Here is a 19,629-nt window from a genome sequence, read left to right on the forward strand (position 1 = left end):
GAATCGAGCCAGTCTGCAGAGGTGAAAGCCATCCAGCTTTAGACATTTGCTGAAGGAGAAAAGTGGCCGATGCTCTGTCTCTGGACTGACAGAGATGGACGGTGCCAATGTCCTGTGGGGTGGTTACAGCAATGGCAGCAAGCAACTGGCAGCGCAGAGGCAAACCCATCTGGGCTGCCCCACTGTGGCAAGATACTGCTGCCCGCTAAGAAGCTGGTTGTAAAAGGACGTCACGTAGGTGCCCACGTACCCAAGAGTCGGGCCACTGAGGAACATTCAAAGCAACCATCAGGTTGCTTGGATTGAAGTGGCTCAGGTGGATCTGGACTGGCAACAGAAGGGTGATTTATTTATAGCTCGCTGGGCCCAGAACACATGAGGCCATCAAGGAAGGGATGCAACATACAAATGGCTCACGACGAGGGTGGACTTGACCACGGATGCTATCGCACAGGTTATCCATGAATGTGAAATGTGCAACTGCAATCGAGCAAACCAAGCGGTTAAGGCCTCTGTGGTATGACGATGGCTGAAATATCAATATGGGGAGCGTGGCAGATTGATTACATCACACTCCCACAAACCCACCAAGGCAGCACCATGTGCTTGCAATGGTTTAAGCAACCACCAGATGGCTGGAAACATGTCCCATGCCCCATGCCACCACCCGGAACACTATCCTGGCTTTGAAAAGCAAGTCCTGTGGGACATGGCACCCCAGAAAGAACTGAGTCAGACAATGGGGCTCATTTCCGCAACAACCTCATAGACACCTGGCCAAAGAGCATGGCATGGAGTGGTGTATCACATCCCTGTCATGCACCAGCCTCTGGAAAATCCAATGGTACAATGGACTGCTAAAGACTGCACTGAGAGCGGTGGGTGGTGGGACTTTCAAACATTGGATACACGTTTAGCAAAGGCCACCTGCTATTTAACACCAGGGGATCTACCAATCGAGCTGGCCCTGCCCAATGAAGGCAAACCCATCTGTGGCATTGCTTTTGCTCAAGGACCTGGGTGTGCTTGGTGGGTGATGCAGAAAGAGAGGAAGTAATTTTGGTGAGAATAGCCAATAAATTAAGTTGTATGGTGTGAATTGCTACATAATAATGCATGTCATCTCTACTTTGATTGCTAAATACCATAATAGGAGTATTACAGTAAGAATCACCCAGATAAATGAAGAATAACTTTGATGAAAATGAGCAAAGTGCAGCGATGATGAAACCAGAACTGGCTACAGCAACAAGCGCCCAGCAACTTCCTTGAGATTGACACCTTTAACCTGCAGGCCATGAATTGGACCATGCCAGATACAGCACCGTGAGCTCCGGATGCAGCATGCAACAATCCAACAGTACACACCATCGCTTCTGCCCCGAGAGACTGTTGCGGCAGATGAAGCCCAAAGTCATGGATGAAATGAACTCGATAACATTTTTGAGGATTTAGAGGAAGGACATAGACTAAGGGAGTGATACCGGCATGTACAGTAAAAAGACTGTACTTTCAAAAGACAGGAAAAGTGATGGTGATTAATTGGAATGTATTGGAAATATAAGACCTGGCATGACATAGATGGTATGGATTAAGGCGTGGATACTGTCCTGGTTTCGACTTAGTTAATTTTCTTTCTAGTAGATGCTATAGTGCTGTTTTTGGATTTAGTATGAGAATAATGTTGATAACACTGATGCTTTTAGTTGTTGCTACGTAGTTTTAGTGCCTACACTAAGTCAAGGACCTTTCAGCTTCTCACGCCTTGCCAGGTGCACAAGAAGCTGGGAGGGATGCAGCCAGGACAGCTGACCCAGATTGGCCAAAGGGATATTCCCTAATATATAGCATCAGATTCATATATAACTGGGGAAGCGAGTTGGGCGGTAGAGTCACTGCTTGGAAACAGACTGGGCATCAGGTTGTTTTATTTGCCGTTTGCATGTGGTGACAATTGCATTTGTGCATCAGTTGTATTATTAGTAGTAGTAGTAGTATTATTTTCTCTTCCTTTGTTATGCTATTAAACTGTCTTTATCTCAAGCCATGAGTTTGTTTTCCCATTCCCCTCCTCATCCCCTTGAGGTGGGGGGAGTGAGCGAGTTGCTGCGTGGTGCTTAACTGCCGGCTGGGCTAAACCACGACAATGAGAAAAAAGGTACTTCTTAGCTGCATAATCCTTCTGTAACTGATACTTCCGAATTTCTTCCAGAGTTACTACACTTAACCTGGAAGATACCTAGTTTAGGCATAAACAGGGTAAATTAGAAAATAACTGTTTCAAAAGATATCAGTGACTTGCTTTCCATGTTATTGATTCATGGGTTTTTTTCCTCATTATATAACATGAACAAAAGCTTTAGAGCAAACTGTTCCAGCTGTCTTCTCCTGAAAAGGAAGCATGGAAAACTAGCACTTTAAAAACCTTTTTTTATAAAATCTTTTCTTTTAAAGGCCGTGCTCCTAAAATCACCATGCCACCCCCACCTCAGAACAAGAATGATGACTTCAGTGATGACTTCATTCATTCAGTGAAGACTTCATTGCAGACAGATAAAACAACTTTCACACCTGAAATAAAAAACACCACAGTGACTCCAAGTGTAACCAAAGGTATGCACAGTTAAGCAATAGGAGTGTTTGGGAACTCCTTACAGTACTTTGGCATATACTAAGTGTAAATTTTCTCAAGATTTAATATATTATTGCAAATTATCAATATTTTTAATATTTACCAGTTATTAAATGTATATATGATAAAAAATGTACAGTTGCATACTGCATGCAGAAACAAAACCAGTCTTCCAAGTCTCTATAAGTTCTGTCTTTCAAAACTTGTTTAAATGGAGTTCAGCTTTTAATTACGGAACAGAGTTTGTCAGAAGGAGAAAGTTGCAACTTGGACTTCCCCTTCAGAATTAATCAGATGTAACTACCTTGTTATTTAATTTGATAATTTCTTAGGACAAAACACTTTTGACATAGCTAATCTTTTATGGACCAGTCATGTTGGCATGAAATTTGAAAAAAACATCATTTGGCATCATCATGTTGTTTATCAAAGAAAATTGTCAGAAAAGGGAGCAAGATCACTGCAGATGCAGGCATTGGTGAAGTGTCCTTTGGATGGCAGGGGCAGGATGGCCTCCTGTCACATGCAGACCCAGCATAGGCTGATTGTGATTAACTGTTAAGGTACTGTGGTATTTTCTTCTTACAGGAGGTTCACATCATACTTGTGTATTCCTGGGCTCTTTTGATTTTTCCTGCTAATAATAAAATGCATTGTTCTAACAGAAAACTTACATGAAAACAAATCTTTTGATTTAGATTAAAAACCTTGCAAAAATACCTGCTGTGAATACATGTAGAAGAGCTAGATGTTAATGGCTGTTTACAGTGTGGGAGCATCCAGCAGAGTAGCTTAGCTGGGGGATCAAGTGGGATAGACGCTATAGATGAAAACTATGTGCTTTACCCAAGTCATTTTCAAACTACAAACTGATTGATGAGAGGCTCTTCTGTCTGACACCACTTAATTTAATGGCTTTCAGATGTGGCATTGACAGCAGTTCTGGTTCCAGTGCTGGTGATGGTCTTCACTACTCTGATTCTTATCTTAGTTTGTGCGTGGCATTGGAGAAACCGGTAAATGAATAGATTAATGAAAGTACTTTAAATGAATGTTAGCCTGGTGTGTGGGAAGGGAATGCTGCATGTATTGCTATGGGAACTACATGGTCCACATTTGCGGAATTTTCAGAATTGTATTCTCTGTGAGACAACGTTGACTTGAATAGTGAGCACAGTGAAAACAGCTTTTTGTAACTATTTTCATTAGACGTGCTTTTACTGAAAACTGGTTTCTCCAGTAGCAGCAGACTGGTGATGGCAAGCCAGGTTACTGGTGCTTTTACTTTAAATTTGAGGACCAGTTACAGTCAAGGTGGTAGTTGCTGAGCATTAATTAATGCATCTTCTGATAAGCAGACTACCTAAAATACTCTTTTTTTCTTTTTTTTTTACAGCAAGAAAAAAACTGAGGGCACTTACGATCTACCTTACTGGATCGTGCAGGTAACAAAATGGTTTTATGAAATCCCTTGGCATTTTTGGTTCGATGTGTGTTTCAGATGCAGTAACACGGACAATTTCCACTAGCAGAAGCTTCTCTAATGCTGATGTAGGCATAGTGAACACTGAATTTCTTTTTCTGTACAGACTTAACTGCTTCATTCTCTGAATTATTTCCAGAAATAGAAAATGCCTTGTTTCCTGTTAGCGGTTACAGCTCCAGTTTTTGGTTGTGTTTTTTTAGTAAAGTATAAAACCTCTTAATTATACAACATGGGGGGGGGGAAATAATTTATGAGGAATGTCTTTATACATTTGATAATCAAATATTTGGTACTACTTTTGTCCTAGAAAAATTGTTCATCCTAGTGCACAAGGTCTGTCAACTTTGTGTCTCTTCATTGCTCTAGTAAGCATGTGGGATTGTTTGCAGCCCCTTTTAGGCATATTTTCCATCCCACGGTCTTGTGCCCCATTAACTTAAGATCAGACAGTCTGATCAGCGCATTGCAAGTGTCCTGAAAATGCTTCTGCTACAGCATAAAGGGGTGGTGCAGCAGCTGGTTTGTACTGTTGGTATGACCGTGCTTCACTTCTCCGTCTTCATGTTGAAAATTTCCACCTGTGTGTTTGCTCACTGGCAGTTTTAAGTATGCCTTATCCTTTAGACAAGAAACCTTTTAACAACCTTATTTTTATTTACTGCCTGTCCATTTCCAGTAGGTCACAGCATTGTTGGCTTAGAATGTTAGATTCAAAATATTCCGTATTTAATTGTCAGTGATGGACATGCCTAGGTTTTCTTTCCTGTTTGTTTAAATTTAAACATTCAGTATGTAGATCTGTTTTAAAAGGAAGTTTTGCACAATGCAGTATGAAAATAATGTTGCCACGCTTCTCTGTGGAACCTCTGCCTGTCCCCTCCCACAGGCTACCTCAAATTTTGTTAAACAGTGTTCTGTGGTTTTGAATCTCCTACAGGATGGTCTCTTACAGTGGGGATGAAATATGTTAATGGACAGCAAAACTAGAGTGGCTCTGGCTACTGGGGAAGGGAGGGCAAGGAATGTGACAAAACCAACCCTCCCTACCACAGTCACTCCTTGTCATTTCCACTGATGTCAGAAATCCTCTTTATTCAGGTTTTTTGCAAATATTCACTGATCAGCCTTTTTCTGCAATGTGAGTTAGAAACGTGACATTAACAGCCAGAAACCACATTCATTAAATGTACTCTTAGGTTATTAACTGAGGTTGTCTCAAATTTTGTGTAAATACTTGATTTACAAATTGGAATCATGGCTGACTTCTCAGTATTTTCTGTGTTGTATTTTCTGAGTTTATTAATGTGATAAGTAGCCCCAGCACTGCTGCTAATGGACATTCAGGAATAGAGTCGCTAGACTGCAGAAGTTCTGCTGGTGTTTGAAGGCGTGGGAAGTCAGGCGAGTTGATTGGGTGAATCTTCTGTTTCTGAATCTTCAGTCTGCCAGAAAATACTAAAATATCTTGTAACCTTAGGGTCATGCAAATACTGATAATCGAGTTGTTTACCTGCTACTACAAAATACAAGCTGTGGTGTAAAAATGTTTTAGTAGCTTAAAACACAGTATATGTGCAGTCTTAGGAGGTGTGTGTTTGTTTTTAAATCCACATGAAGGGTGGTGGAAAGGAATGAAGCAGTTTCTCCCAACGAAATCAGCAGAACATGAAGAAACTCCCGTACGCTACAGCAGCAGTGAAATTGGTCACCTAAGACCAAGAGAAGTCCCAACAATGCTGCAAACAGAGTCTGCAGGTACATTTTATTGGTTTTGAGGGCTATGTAATATATATAATATGGATTAAAAATGTCAGGAATTTGGCTACATTTAATTATATCCTGTTTGTTTTGGGGAAGAGAGGAGAAAAGAATAGTTCTGTTGGTAAGTGCATTTCTTAAAATCCAAGCTTCTTCAGATCTGTTCTTGGTGCATCATAAAAGTATGTTGACTTGATGTGCTGTGGATAGACACTTTTCCCAAGCTAATGCAATAACTGAAAGTTTCTTCACTTGTTGTTAAACCCCATAAAGGGTTGAAAGATTTTTTTTTTTTTGGTTATGTTTTCATGCACTAGAAATAATTTCACCCCATTACCTTTACGCACAAATCTGAAATGTGGCACTTGGTTCCCTGCACTGATTGTATGGATTAAATCATTGTTTTGATTTAGAAAAGGAGTTGTTACTGATAGCGGCGTATGCCCTTTCCTTGGTGAACCAGTCATTAGAGGAAGATGACTGACTGTGCCTTTGGTTCTGTGCTTACATGCTGATGGCAGAAGTATGCAGACGCGCAGGAATTACAGCTTCACAACAAGAAGAATTACTTTTCTCTTTTTGGCTGCTTGCTTGTTTTTATCCAGCTCGCCAGGTTTCTCACCTCTGGCTTTTGTAACTCAGATTATCTGTTGAACTAAAACATCTCAGCTGACCACCTGCAGGCTTCCCCCCTCAGATGACAAACCCTCCACCCCAAGTACTGCTTTATCCAAAGCCAGGCTAGGATAATTTCATTTAATTCTAATTTTGCCAGGAAGCACATAAAAATAACTTTGTTTTGAGGCAGATTTACAGCATGGGAAATCACAGCTCATAAGGGAAGAAGTATAAACCTGAGAAGTCAGGATGTTGTAGTATCCCGACGGCTTTAACTATTGGGTGGAAATGACTTTTTTTTTCCAAAGCAATGGCAGAGAGATGCCACTGGTTTGATCTAGGATAATAATTCCTGTGTCACTATCGACAGGTGGTATTTAATGTGATGCCACTGTAAAATGACTTCCATTAAGTGTGTTTTTATTTTTGTTTTGCTGGGGCTCACAACACAGAGTATGCTCAGCCACTGGTAGGGGGAATTGTCGGCACGCTTCATCAGAGATCAACCTTTAAACCAGAGGAAGGGAAAGAAGCAAGTTACGCCGATTTGGACCCTTACAATTCACCCATACAAGAAGTTTACCATGCTTATGCTGAACCGCTACCTATAACGGGACCGGAATATGCAACTCCAATAATCATGGACATGTCCAACCATCCCAGCACCCCTCTTGGCGTTCCTTCCATTTCCACCTTCAAAGCTGCAGGGAATCAAGCTCCTCCACTGGTGGGAACTTACAATAAACTCTTATCTAGGACAGACAGCGCATCATCAGCACAGGTGCTGTATGACACACCAAAGGGGCAGCCGGGGCCAGGTGCCACTGATGAATTGGTGTACCAGGTACCACAGAGTGTGGCCCATTCCGCTGGGAGTAAGGATGAACTGAGTTAGCTCACGAGTAAGGTAGAATGATGGCTTGCTTTTTAAAAGCCAATTCCATGAAGCTGACAGTTTCACTTTTTAATCGCGTTGTTTTGATATTGTTAGTCTTAAATAATACAATGTTCAACCAAAAGATGTGGTATTGGAGGTCTGGGAAACCAGTAATTCTGCCTTTCCTTAAGCTGTATATGTAATGACAGCTTGTTTCCTGCAAAACTGTGGACGTTTTTATTACTACTGTACAGTTGTCTGTCAGACATGAGAGAAGAACTCTTCAAGATTAGCTTCAGTAATTCATAGATGTGAATGCTAAATTGGGAGAAACAGTTTAAAGTATGAAAGCCAGTAATTTCTCGCTAATGGTACTATTTCGGGGGGGACGACCAAACAAACTCAAAGCTCCTAATTTTCTAAGATCTATATGTAAGCACTATAGCTTCTAAAATTAATTTTACACTCTATAAAATGCCTGCACAACTTTGGATTTTAAAAACTACTGTCAGGACTGATGGCAAAAATCCCATTCACTTCATGGCATAAAATAGTTTTGATTCTAAATTGCATTGCTTCAGCTTTTGTTCACAGCATTAGGAATCATCAGCTGTGTGTTCCTCAGAAGTTTGCCACCATTTTTGTTAGCCTTCCAAAACTAGAATCCATTGTCTGTACAATCTGTTTTCTGCCTCATCTCCCTAAGCCACTCAGTCCTGTTCTTCCTAGGGATCCAGGAGGCAGAAAGTCATACAAGCAAACTACACAGTAACTACTTTTACATTTTTTTTTTTCCCTACTAAGTGAAGGCTGCGCTGAATAGCGTCTGCCTCAAAATTAGACTTCCCTGATGGTCAGTGTGCAAGAAGCATCCAGGTGTTAGAGGTGACTGAATTCAGAAAGGTTCTCCCTGTCCCCCTGCCCTGATTCCCCCCAGAGTACCTATTGTTGTGTGTTAAGATGTGAGCATATACAAAGCAAGCTATGTATATAACTTCATGAGTGCTTAAGGAAGCACACAAATACTCTAATGGTGCACAGTTTGTGTTATACACACTTTTAGCACATAGGGTACATTTTAGCACAATTGAAAAACTTTAGCCTTAGGGCTTTTCTTACAATTGTTCATATTAGAAGTATAGAAGATTCCAAAACGTTTGCAAGAGAACCAGTACTGTTCCAAAGCATGTCCATTTCAGAAGCGTTTAATGAAAGTTGTATCCTTTGAATGTTCCAGTGTTCTCTGCTATGAAAACATTGCAGTCAGTCTTCTATTTGAGCTAACATAGGCTAGATTTAGCTAGGTAATCATGAAATGAAAACAATTTGGATGTCATAGTTGCCATTTTTTATCTTGTTAGAAACAAAGCACAGCTTTTTAACCTAAGTAGGAGAAAAAACCCACAACAAAAATGCTTTATTTTTATGGTAACAGCACTGTTGGGAGGATGCTGAATTAATTTATACATGTGAAAGCCCCTACCGACACATTACCCCAGTTTTATGGACTTCAGTGGTTACTGTTTGTTTCTGTGATGTAACTCATTTCAGCCTTGTTTATTGCCCAGGGTCCTTAGTCTAGGTGGAGAACATCCAAATCGAAACTAAAATACTGTTCAAGAGGGCTGCCACCATGTCTTTATACCAGTATGGTATCCTAATTTATCACTTAAAAAGTTGTTTGCACAGGGGCTATATATAAAACTCAGTAATCCAGAATTACTCATGGTCTGTTCAACATCTAGAATGTGTTCTTACATACTCTGTGCTACCTTAAAGCCCAACTCTACAATTTTTTGATCATTCAATCTCATTCACTGAGAATGATAATTAATTACTTTTTAGAATTGGGTGTCTAAATGTGAATGTAAGTAAGGGTGGTATATAAGACCCATTCAAGAAAAAGAAATTCCTGCCTATAGTTCTATTTTTTTTATTGCAACTGTTTCTGCTTGATAAAGCTAGTCTGCAACCTTTGTTAAACAAAGGTTTGTTAACCTTTGCTTAAACAGGTAAGTGTTCTTATCCATCAGCAGCAACTATGACTTCAAAATGATCTGAGCTGATTTTATTTGAAAGGGGCGGGAGGTTATTTGTTTGCACCAAGATGTGACATATTTATTCCAGCCAAGTTAAGAAACCTCTGCATTCTCAAACTGTACCAGTTAAAAAATTAATCTATCATAATGGATGTGTTCAAGTCAGTAAAATTAACTCGCTTGGATTTAATTTTTTAGTGTAGGCCAGGTATGGTAGCACTGTGGATATACTGTAGGATAAGATGGGATAAGAATTAAACAGTTTCTCTACAGTGGGTTATTTTTAAGCACCCATACTGTAGATTCATTATCTGAGCAGCATGAGCTGTTGCCTGGAATGGTTGCTTTTAGGAATTTAAGTCCCTTTTCTGAAAGAAATTGGTCCCAAGCTTTGCTCCCTGCTTTCAACTTTGAACATGTTACCTGGTAGGACTAAGAAGAGAAGGTTGAACATGTAATGGTTGGGTTTAAAATGTATGCTATGACCTGTTGAACATTGATTCCCAATTGTAAGTTGCATGACACACTTAAAATCAGCATCTGCTGTGCACAACACAAGCAGAGGTACATTTAATGGGTCTCTCTTACATGTGAAGATATACAGATATAAAATGTATTTCAATCTTGTTTGGCCTGAGTATTCTCCCAGAATGTATGTTCTTACCTCAGCATGTATTGTAGTTGCTCAGTATTTGTATATGTTGCTAGAACTTAGACTGTATAAATAGTGAGGGATTTTTATATGTATGTTAAAAAGTCTTTTAAATAAATTGTACATACATATTACTCAGTACGTTTGCTGCATTTAATACGCACCTTATATAAAATTCATTTGTAGTGGAAATGCAAGGGTTATTTATGAGTCGACCCCTCTTGTAGTATGATGTGCCCTGCCTCCAAGAGTGACATTGTACTGGTTCCTGGCAGCAGCAACCACCCACAGAGGAGAGGTTGGTCCCTGCCCCATCTCACCAAGTGTTAGAAGTAATAAAGTTACACTTACCAAAGAGCTGGAGTCTGCTGCAGGGTAAGTGGTATTTACAGGAGGGAGCTTCCCTGGAGTCACCTGCTGCTGGCAGAACGCTGGCTCTGGAGTCCTGTGTTACCAGAGGCTAAGACACCAACAGCCCACTGTTAGTGTCATGAGAAAGTCAGGCTCCAGTCCAGTAGCGCTGTGGTGGGTTGACCCTGGCTGGATGCCAGGTGCCCACCAAGGCCACTCTATTGCTACCCTCCTCGGCTGGACAGGGAAAACTAGTTTAATGTGTACCAAGCAAAGCAGAGAATGATAATGAGAAATAAAACTGAATCTTAAAAACCCCCTCCCTTCTTCCTGGGCTTAATTTTACTTCCTGTTTTCTCTCCCTCCTTCTCCCCAGTGGCAAAGGAGGATAGGGAATGGGGGTTGTAGTCAGTTCATCACTCCTTGTCTCTGCCACTCCTTCTTTCTTGGGAGAGGACTCCTCACACTCTGCCCCCTGCTCCAGCATGGGGTCCCTCCCACAGGGGACAGCCCTCCATGAACTTCTACAGCATGAGTTCTTCCCACAGGCTGCAGTTCTTCACAAACTGCTCCAGTGTGGGTCCCTCCCAGGGAGTACGGCCCTGCAGGATGAGACTGCTCCAGTGTGGGTCCCCCATGGGGTCACAAGTCCTGCCAGCAAACCTGCTCCAGCGTGGGCTCCTCTCTCCACAGGGCCACAGGTCCTGCCAGGAGCCTGCCCCAGCACAGGCATCCCACAGGGTCACAGCCTCCTTTGGGCATCCACCTGGCATGGGGTCCTTCATGGGCTGCAGGTGGGTGTCTGCTCCACCAGCAACCTCCATGGGCTGCACGGGGACAGCCTGCCTCACCGTGGTCTTCTCCACAGGCTAAAGGGGAATCTCTGCTCCTATGCCTGGAGCACTTTCTCTTTCATCACTGACCTTCGTGTCTGCAGAGCTGTTTCACATCTTACGCCTCCACTGCTATTTCCGCAGCAGGTTTTGTTGGTTCCTCCCCCCCGCCCCTTAACTCTGTTATCCCAGCAGCACTACCACCATGGCTGATGGGCTTGGCCTTGGCCAGCAGTGGGTCTGTATTGGAACCAGCTGGAACTGGCTTTATCGGACATGGGGAAAGCTTCTAGCAGCTTCTCACAGAAGCCACCCCATAGCCCCACCACTACCAAAACCTTGCCATGTGAACTCAATACAGTAATCCATTTCTTAGATACAGAGACAATCCCTGCCCCATCCCAGGCCCCCCTCCCCCCAGTCAGCACACGATCTCTATACTGGTAGAGAGGCTCTAGTTTATTCTTCAACAAGACCATGGGTATTTTCCAGTTACTGAGGGAAAAAAAACAAAAACCCTCTGCTTTTGATTTCAAAGCGTTTCCCTTCTTTATCGTAATTCTAACACTGCAGTTCCTAAATTAATCATAATTAGTGTTTGGGTTTGGTGGTTTTTTTTTTTTTTTTGCAAGTAGAAGGTTAAAATTGGATCCTAAATGGCTTAGTCCTGTGCTTGTCAAACTGAAATGTCCTTGTAACACTACAAGCAGACTTGTCTTCAGAAAATGATTACCTGCAAGCATCCCTGCTTTAGTTGACCAGTGTTCTAGAGGGACTGTTCTCAAGTGGGACAGCCGTCTCTGTAAGGCAGAACACTTGCCATTTCTTTATCTGGTTCTGCATCCTGTTACACATACATTCTTCATGAAACACAACTTACCCCTGCAATGTTGCTATTTTTAGCTTGGGCTGTCTCAGTTTCATGTTTAAGGTTTTTCCACGTCTTGGGGGGGGGGGGGGCAGAGAGACGGACACCAAACCCAATCAATCTTGAAGCAAAAATATATCTAGCTTTCTAAAAGTTGACATACTAATTTTTTTTTTTTTAAATTACCAACAAATGCTGTAGAGCAAGTGAAAGCCCATGAAAAGTACTTAAATTAAAAGGTCAAATATTCTGTTCACTACATTAATAGTACATTATTTCTAGGAAGAAAAATGCCCCAAAAAACAAAGCTTTTCATGAAAATGAATGAAATTTGTCCTTCATCCATAAGAACAGGTGTTCAACATTTGTACTGTTTTATACTGATGAAAACAGAAAGCACTTATGCTTGCAGTAAACACTCTTCTCCTGTACTGGCAGTTCACAGGTGTCTCTTTGCAAGCTGGAAGAAACGCCTTTTGCTCTACTAGATACTTCAGATGTCTCTTGGCATTAAAACTTCAATGAAATGCACATACTTCAAATGGCTGATGCTGACCTGTGAGGAGACTAGGGATCATTACTATACGTGCTATTCCAATGAAAGTCAGCTTTGGAAGGTGTCTGTTCAAACTTTTCTTTAGGTAACTCTTAAAACAATTATTGATAATTGAATCAAATATACCATGGTTCAACTTCAAGAGATGCACAACTATGACTTTTATGAAATTACATGATCAGTAACCAAATTCCGATCTAAAAAAAGGCATATAAAACTTGAAAGTGGTGTCAGTTTTCAGCACACCCAGAAATTTATACCAATAGCTGTCTCTGCTGCCTTGCAAAAGGAAAAGAACTTTTTTTTTTTTTTTTTTTTTTTTTGACATGTAATGACAGTACTGCACATGAAATTGGAACAAAGACTCCTACCTACATTCACATTGGCAGAAGCCTAAAACAGCTTTTAAGTGCATGTCTGTCTGCATGCTGAACTTACCTAGGGTGACTACACAAACACAACTCTATGGTGAAATTACAGTAAAAATCACAGTCTACCTAAAACATTAAATAATGTGTGCTTCTTTTTAGTCTTTTTACCTTTGTACCTGGCTTTAAGCAAGACAGAGTTCAAAACATGATGCAATTGAGGGGGAAAGTGGAAGTCTATAGATTAGGTTTCACACTGACACAGTGCCACAATACATTATAATAGTCCATAAATAATTTTTAAGTCTTTCTTACGTTATTTTCTAAGTGCCTGCAGTTCATTTGCCTTGCTCCTGAACATGCTGCAGCTTCACAAGATTTTAGCTCTCCAAAACCAGCTTTTGGAGACAATGGGCTGAGTGCCAGAATCTATTCTGCCCAGGAAGGTTCCTTTATATTGGCCTGGTCTAGTACATGAATCTTTCTGAAACAAAGGCAAAAAAGAATCTGTGCTTTATGTATCAAACATCTGACACAAATGCATGGATGATTGATTAAAATATTCCTTCAGAAATCCCAGGAACAGGGCTATTCAAGCCATTCTATAGGTTTATTTTATAACCTCACAAAAGTGGATTCAAAGATGTGCTCTGTACCTGCAGTAATTCTGTGAAGGTTTTGGGGTGTTTTTTTTTTCCTGCATCCAAAAAAAAATCCAAAGGCAGCCTTGTTACTGCAAAAAAAATGCTTTAATTGTCACTTTAACTACCTCTGAAGTAGACCACACCACTAATATATTTAAATGCTGTAACTATTATTAGGAGAAATTAGCCCAAAGTAGAATTTGGTAATGAAGTTAAGCTAAAACTCTTATAAACAAAAATGGTCAGACTTTGTTTCAGCGTCTCACCTGGAAAGCAGGATACCCAGCAGCACAACTGCCGCCTACTACTACGACGACGACGACGGCGGCGGCAGCGGCGGCGGCGGCGGCTTACTGGTACTTCCACAGTTAGTCGTGACCCACTTTCTATGCCTGGAAACTGCCAGAATTCTGCTGCAGTGTCTCTAGCCACAGGGAGCACAAGGGCTGCAGGGGGACTGCACCTCACTGCCTGGTCACCTTCCAGCAGTGCAACAGCCGCTCAGCATCACCACACACCGACTCGGGTAATCACGGAAGAGGTTTCCTTTGCTCCCACAAAAAGCCTCAGCAGTATTCAAAACCACCACCAATAAACAGTTGAAGCAACTGAAGCAACTTCCAGCATTCATCTTACACAGCCTCTCACACACTGGGAATTACATTCTTACTGTTTCTACAAGTTCTTGCATTTTTTTTTCCCCTGTTGTACCAGTAAAAGCAGCATTGCCTGCTGTACAGAATATTAGTACAGGTATTCGCTCCCCTGTAGAGGGAGGAATGCACGCTTCTCTTTTTTTTTTTTTGTCTAAAGGGAGGAGTTATGCCAAATTTCTTACTACCAAGATGCCTAGCACTTGCACAGGAGAGGAAAAATAATTTGCTAAAATACATCTTCATCTGAGAAGAGCTCAGCTTGCGGCACTGTATTATTACTACTCTAAAGGAAGTGAAATCATAGAATACTTCAGGTTGGAAGGGACCCATAAAGATCATCAAGTCCAACTCTCTGCTCCTAAAAAGACTCGCTAAAATTAAATCATATGACTAAGAGCATCATCCAGATGCTCCCTGAACTCTGACAGGCTTGCTGCCATGACCATTTGTGAGAATTGAACATAAGATGTTAAAAACGCTGGTGTCTGCTTATCTCTTGTGCAAGCATTGTGGATGTTTGATGGTTTCATCACAGAATCTTGAAGGCCACAGTGCCCAGAATGAGACAGTTTGCTTGATTATCTGCGAAATGAATATTACAGTTGACATCCCTGAATATGATAATGAGCTTAAAGAAGTACATGCTAAACATACATGACTATAGTACTCGACTGTCTACCCAAATCATGTTAAATGTCACCCCAGGGAGAGGAACAGCTAAGGTTAGGGTATAAATGATATTGAGGAAAATACCCCCAGGGAGGTAGAGAAGAGATTGAAGACCCTGAAGAGGCAGTCGACAGGCTGTGCTCCTGCTCCACCCAAGATAGGGACGCCTTCTTGGTAAGCATTATGCCTTCACCTTTTGGTGAAGAATACCCAGGACAGGATTTTGCTGGCACTATCATCATATATTAGTGCTACTGCAGTAAGTGCATTTATCAATGGCAATTCCAAATTTTTTATATCTGTCACCTTAATAAATTACCTTTTTCAACTTTGTGAAACTGTGTCAGAGAAAGTCCTTTATGGGGCTCTGATAAGTGGCTACACACATAATCCTTTAGACCGCTGACCAAGTCTGGGACTAAGACTGGACCTAGTCACACCTAGACCCCTCTCCAACACAAGTTTAGAAAGCAAGGGAATCCTTTCTGAACCTCATGACTCAACAGGAGGGCCTCCCTCAGCCATGTATCAGACTCATACCCTTTCATGTGACACCACCTCCCTGGGAAGTCCCTGGCCAGAGATGCCAGTGCACTGGTTAACATGTCAGCTGTGGAAACTTCCACCCAGCATTGACCTTCTGTCTTTTGCCTCCTGGCACATGCTCTCCTCCAAAATACCTGATAATGCTGCTGCAAAATGGAAGGTTCATAGGTGAGTCCTGTCCACTGCTCTGCAGCGGGAAGCACTTGTTTGGTTCTGTCCCGGTTCTGGCAAGGATAGAGTTAATTTCACAAGGAGCCAGGACAGGTGACCCAAGCTGGCTGGGGGCTATTCCATACCATGTGACATCATGCTCACCATAAAAGGGGGGCTAGTCGGGCAGGAGGGGGGCAGCGCAGTTTCGGCGTGGTTCCGGGACGGGCTGAGCGTCCAGTCGGTCTTGGTCGGTCATGGGATTGGTAAATTGTTCTCTGTTATCACCCATTGTGAATATCTGTTATCAGTACTGTTGTTGATTGTTTTCCCTCTCCCTTGCTGTCCCTGTAACCTGCCCTTATCCCAATCCTCGAGGCTTTGCCATTGTTTTTCCGTTCTCCTCCCCATCCCACTGGGGGAGGGGTGAGCGAGCGGCCCAGTGGCGCTCAGCGGCCGGCTGGGCCTAAACCACATCAGGGTCTTCTTCACCCAGCCATCGAATTTAAAACAAACAAACGAAAAAAAAAACCAAACCAAAAAACAAAAAACAAAAAAATCCTCGAAGCTCATGCTCTTTGAAGTTTGGCTGAAATTGGGCCACGGCTTCATGGCTTTTGGCAAAGGAGAGGGCACAGCAGATAGACCACGCAGAAAGCCTCAATTCCTTTAAGAAAAGGATTTGAAAAAGCTACATAATTAGTCAGGAAATTCCTTTGGTGCAAGCAAAGCGTAGAAGTGCAGCCTCTGTCATGGCATCTTACAAACCTGCTCAGGAAAGGAAAGCACATGGAGGCAGAGAGAGGAAAGAAGTGCAGTGGAAGGTTCTGTCACAACACATATACCATGTCTGTATTAATAGTTTTGAAAAGCTCATCACACTCCCTGACCTGTCAATGACTGCAAAATTTTGCAGTCCTGTTTTCAGTCAAGATTTATAGTGTCAACTTAGATGGAACAGTTTAAAAGGTAAACCTTGTTTCAACAGTTAAACAACATTCCTTAGCTGCCAAAGTCATGAAAAGCGCTCTCTTTTACATTTCATGAACTAAGGAGGCAAGAAAAAGAGCTTTTCATAGCAATTATTAGGAACAAATGAGGAATGGCTGCAAAGAAAATAGAGCAGAGGGAATTTTAAATGATGAGGACCTTTAAAATAGTAGGTTTTTTAGTTTAAGATCAAAAGGCAGACAAGTTTCACACATACCTCTAAGAGGCTATAAAAAAAGTAATTAAGACCTTGATGCAAATAAATCAAAACGGCCAGTGATATTTTATACTCCTTCATACTTCAAAGGCAGAGAAAAACAGAATGTTACTTTTAATAGTCATCTCTGCTCTACCGTAGTAAACTCAATTTAAAGGAAAGATGAAAATTGGACAAACCACTAGAAAACTCCTCCGTACAAGACATTAAAACCAGTGTGGACTGTCATACAAAATGCACTATAAAGAAACTGACCAGAAAAAATAAGAACAAAGGTCTTTTACAATTATCTGTGATTGTCTACACTTCAAATTCTACCATTCTAGCTAAGAAAGGATGTTGTAAAGATGACAGACTCCATGGAGAGGAGCAGACAGGTACCACCACAGCACAAGAGCGGCAGAGAGGCATCCTAAAGGCTAGAGAGTGCAAAACCCAGGTGGCACTGAAACCAAGCCTAAAAACCATACTGAAGCCTGAACCACGCTGACACAAAGCTGACACCTACACCACAGGAACAGACAGAATTTATGTTGTCTTATGTGTTTTGCTGTAGTCACTCTGATTCTCCTCTTCTTATGTTGCTCCAGTTTTTTGAATTGAAAAGCCCTTCTGTTCTTTAAGGAGCTCCCTGTAAGTAGAGATCCAGGGAAATCTGTCTCAATGCCCCATCCCACAGAGGATCCCATCACAAAGCTGCAGAATTTGCATGGGAACATTCACTGCAGTCTAGCAGATACACAGATAGGTACCTTAACAGGAGTGCAGACAGACATGAACATAGTACCTGTCTTGAACTGATAATTGATGTATTGTTCAATCTCATGACACAGCAGTGAAAATTTCTGATTCACAGGAATCTTGCTGAGATTCAAGATTTGTTTTTAGCTCCTGCTGTGCTAAAGTAAGTAATATTCTATATCAGAAATTACAGCATTACAAAACACTGTCCTGGTTTTCAGCTGAGATAGATAGAGTGAATTTTCACAAGAAGCTGGGAAGGGACCGAGCCGGAAAAACTGACATAAACTAACCAAAGAGGTATCCCATATCATGACATCACGCTCAGTATTTAAGGGGGGAACTAGCCTGGGAGGAGGGATCGCTGCTCTGGGACAGCCTGGGTGTGGTGAGCAAATTGCATTGTGTATCATATTATTTTATTAGTTTTGTTGTTGTTATTTTCCTCTTCCTTTGCTGTCCCAGTAAACTGTCCTTGTCCCAACCCATGAGTTTTGCCTTTTTCTTCTGATTCTCCTCCCCATCCCACAGCAGGGAGGAGTGAGCGAGTGGCCATATGGTTCCCAGCTGCCAGCTGGGGCTAAACCATGACAATCCTTTTTGGCACCCAATGTGGGGCTCAAAGGGTTGAGAGAACAACAGATCTGACCTGAATGTGTTAAAGTTGTTACACACATTTGTTATATTAGTTAAATAGTTGCTGGTCACAATGGTGGTTTGTTTGTTCACATGTGCACATTATGGAAACCCACACTTGCTGCAGGTATTCCCTGTGCTGCTGTCTATCACCTCTGGGAGAGGGGTCACGATTCTCATTACGCCATGCTGTGTAATATCAGCTTATGATATGATAACATCACTGGTCATGAGGTTAAGCTGGTATGTGTATGTGGCATTGCTTCATGCCCATACCTCAGATGACATCTCTCAGAATTTATTAATAATCGCACCCAATATATGGGGAAGATGGGGGGGGGGGAACTTTCTTCCACTCTTTCACCTCCCCTTTTTTCCTTCAAGCTGGTTAAAACAGCTTTTGAGACTTTTGAATACCCTTGGGATGTTCAAGCCACTATGCTCCTATTGCTGTCTCCTGAATGTGTTTCAGGCCTTGTTCAGTGTTACAAAAAAATTGTTTTAAGAACACCACACAGAGATCTGCCCCGAGGCTGGATAGTCATGGGTGGCACGGCATGTGGGAGAATATGGGCAGGTACCAAGAGACCTTCTCACCTCCAGTGGTTTGGAACTTCACTCCCGAACAACTACGGGACCCTGATGAAGCAATAGAACATGTGAAAGGAAAATACTGTGGCTATTCCAAAGAGGCACAACGTACTGCACTATGCTGGGCCCTGGCCAGTATCTACCAAACACTGCTCAATATCAGGCAGCACCTTCAGGAGGAAGAGAGGGAAAACAGTCTGACAACCACTGTGGCAACTCCAGCCCCAGCAACAGGCACTGCTGCTACTCAAATCCAAGTGACACGTGCTGCAGCTGAACCAAAACCCCAACCCGTGCTGGTATCAGTCACCCCTATATATAAGAACAAATACACAAAAAAAATCAGTTCCCTTAGTAGGGGATGACGATGAACCAGGACCATCACAAGAACAGGAGGAGGAGGCAGAGCCAGAGGTAATCACCCGATCCCTGTCCCTGAGTGAGCTGCGAGACGTGAAAAACGAGATCAGCCGCCGTCCAGGCGAGCACATTGTCATCTGGCTGCTCCGATGCTGGGATAACGGGGCCAGTAGCCTGGAATTAGAGGGCAGGGAAGCCAAGCAGCTGGGATCCCTGTCCAGGGAAGGGGACATTGACAAGGGCGATTGGGAAAAAAAGACACAAGCCCTCAGCCTCTGGAGGCGACTTCTGTCAGGCGTAAGGGAAGGGTATCCCTTCAGCGAAGATGTTGGATGTCATCCAGGCAAGCGGACCACCACAGAGAGAGGTATCCAGTACTCGAGGGAATTAG

The 19,629-nt window shown here is 42.2% G+C and overlaps 2 protein-coding genes across 2 annotated transcripts; both read left to right on the top strand.

The window, feature by feature from the left end:
- The first annotated feature begins 2,358 nt into the window (after positions 1-2,358).
- Positions 2,359-5,079, top strand: LOC129200671 (discoidin, CUB and LCCL domain-containing protein 2-like). The gene is made up of 4 exons (XM_054811947.1): positions 2,359-2,613; positions 3,555-3,648; positions 4,029-4,077; positions 5,056-5,079. The coding sequence occupies exons 1-4, from the start codon at positions 2,475-2,477 to the stop codon at positions 5,077-5,079; spliced, it is 306 nt and encodes a 101-aa protein (XP_054667922.1). The 5' UTR covers positions 2,359-2,474.
- Positions 4,082-7,764, top strand: LOC129200674 (discoidin, CUB and LCCL domain-containing protein 2-like). Its single transcript, XM_054811949.1, has 2 exons — positions 4,082-5,873; positions 6,947-7,764. The coding sequence occupies exons 1-2, from the start codon at positions 5,750-5,752 to the stop codon at positions 7,387-7,389; spliced, it is 567 nt and encodes a 188-aa protein (XP_054667924.1). The 5' UTR covers positions 4,082-5,749; the 3' UTR covers positions 7,390-7,764.
- Positions 7,765-19,629: the final 11,865 nt, after the last annotated feature.

The sequence above is a fragment of the Grus americana genome, unplaced genomic scaffold (genome assembly GCF_028858705.1).
Source record: "Grus americana isolate bGruAme1 unplaced genomic scaffold, bGruAme1.mat scaffold_394, whole genome shotgun sequence".
Lineage (NCBI taxonomy): Eukaryota > Metazoa > Chordata > Aves > Gruiformes > Gruidae > Grus > Grus americana.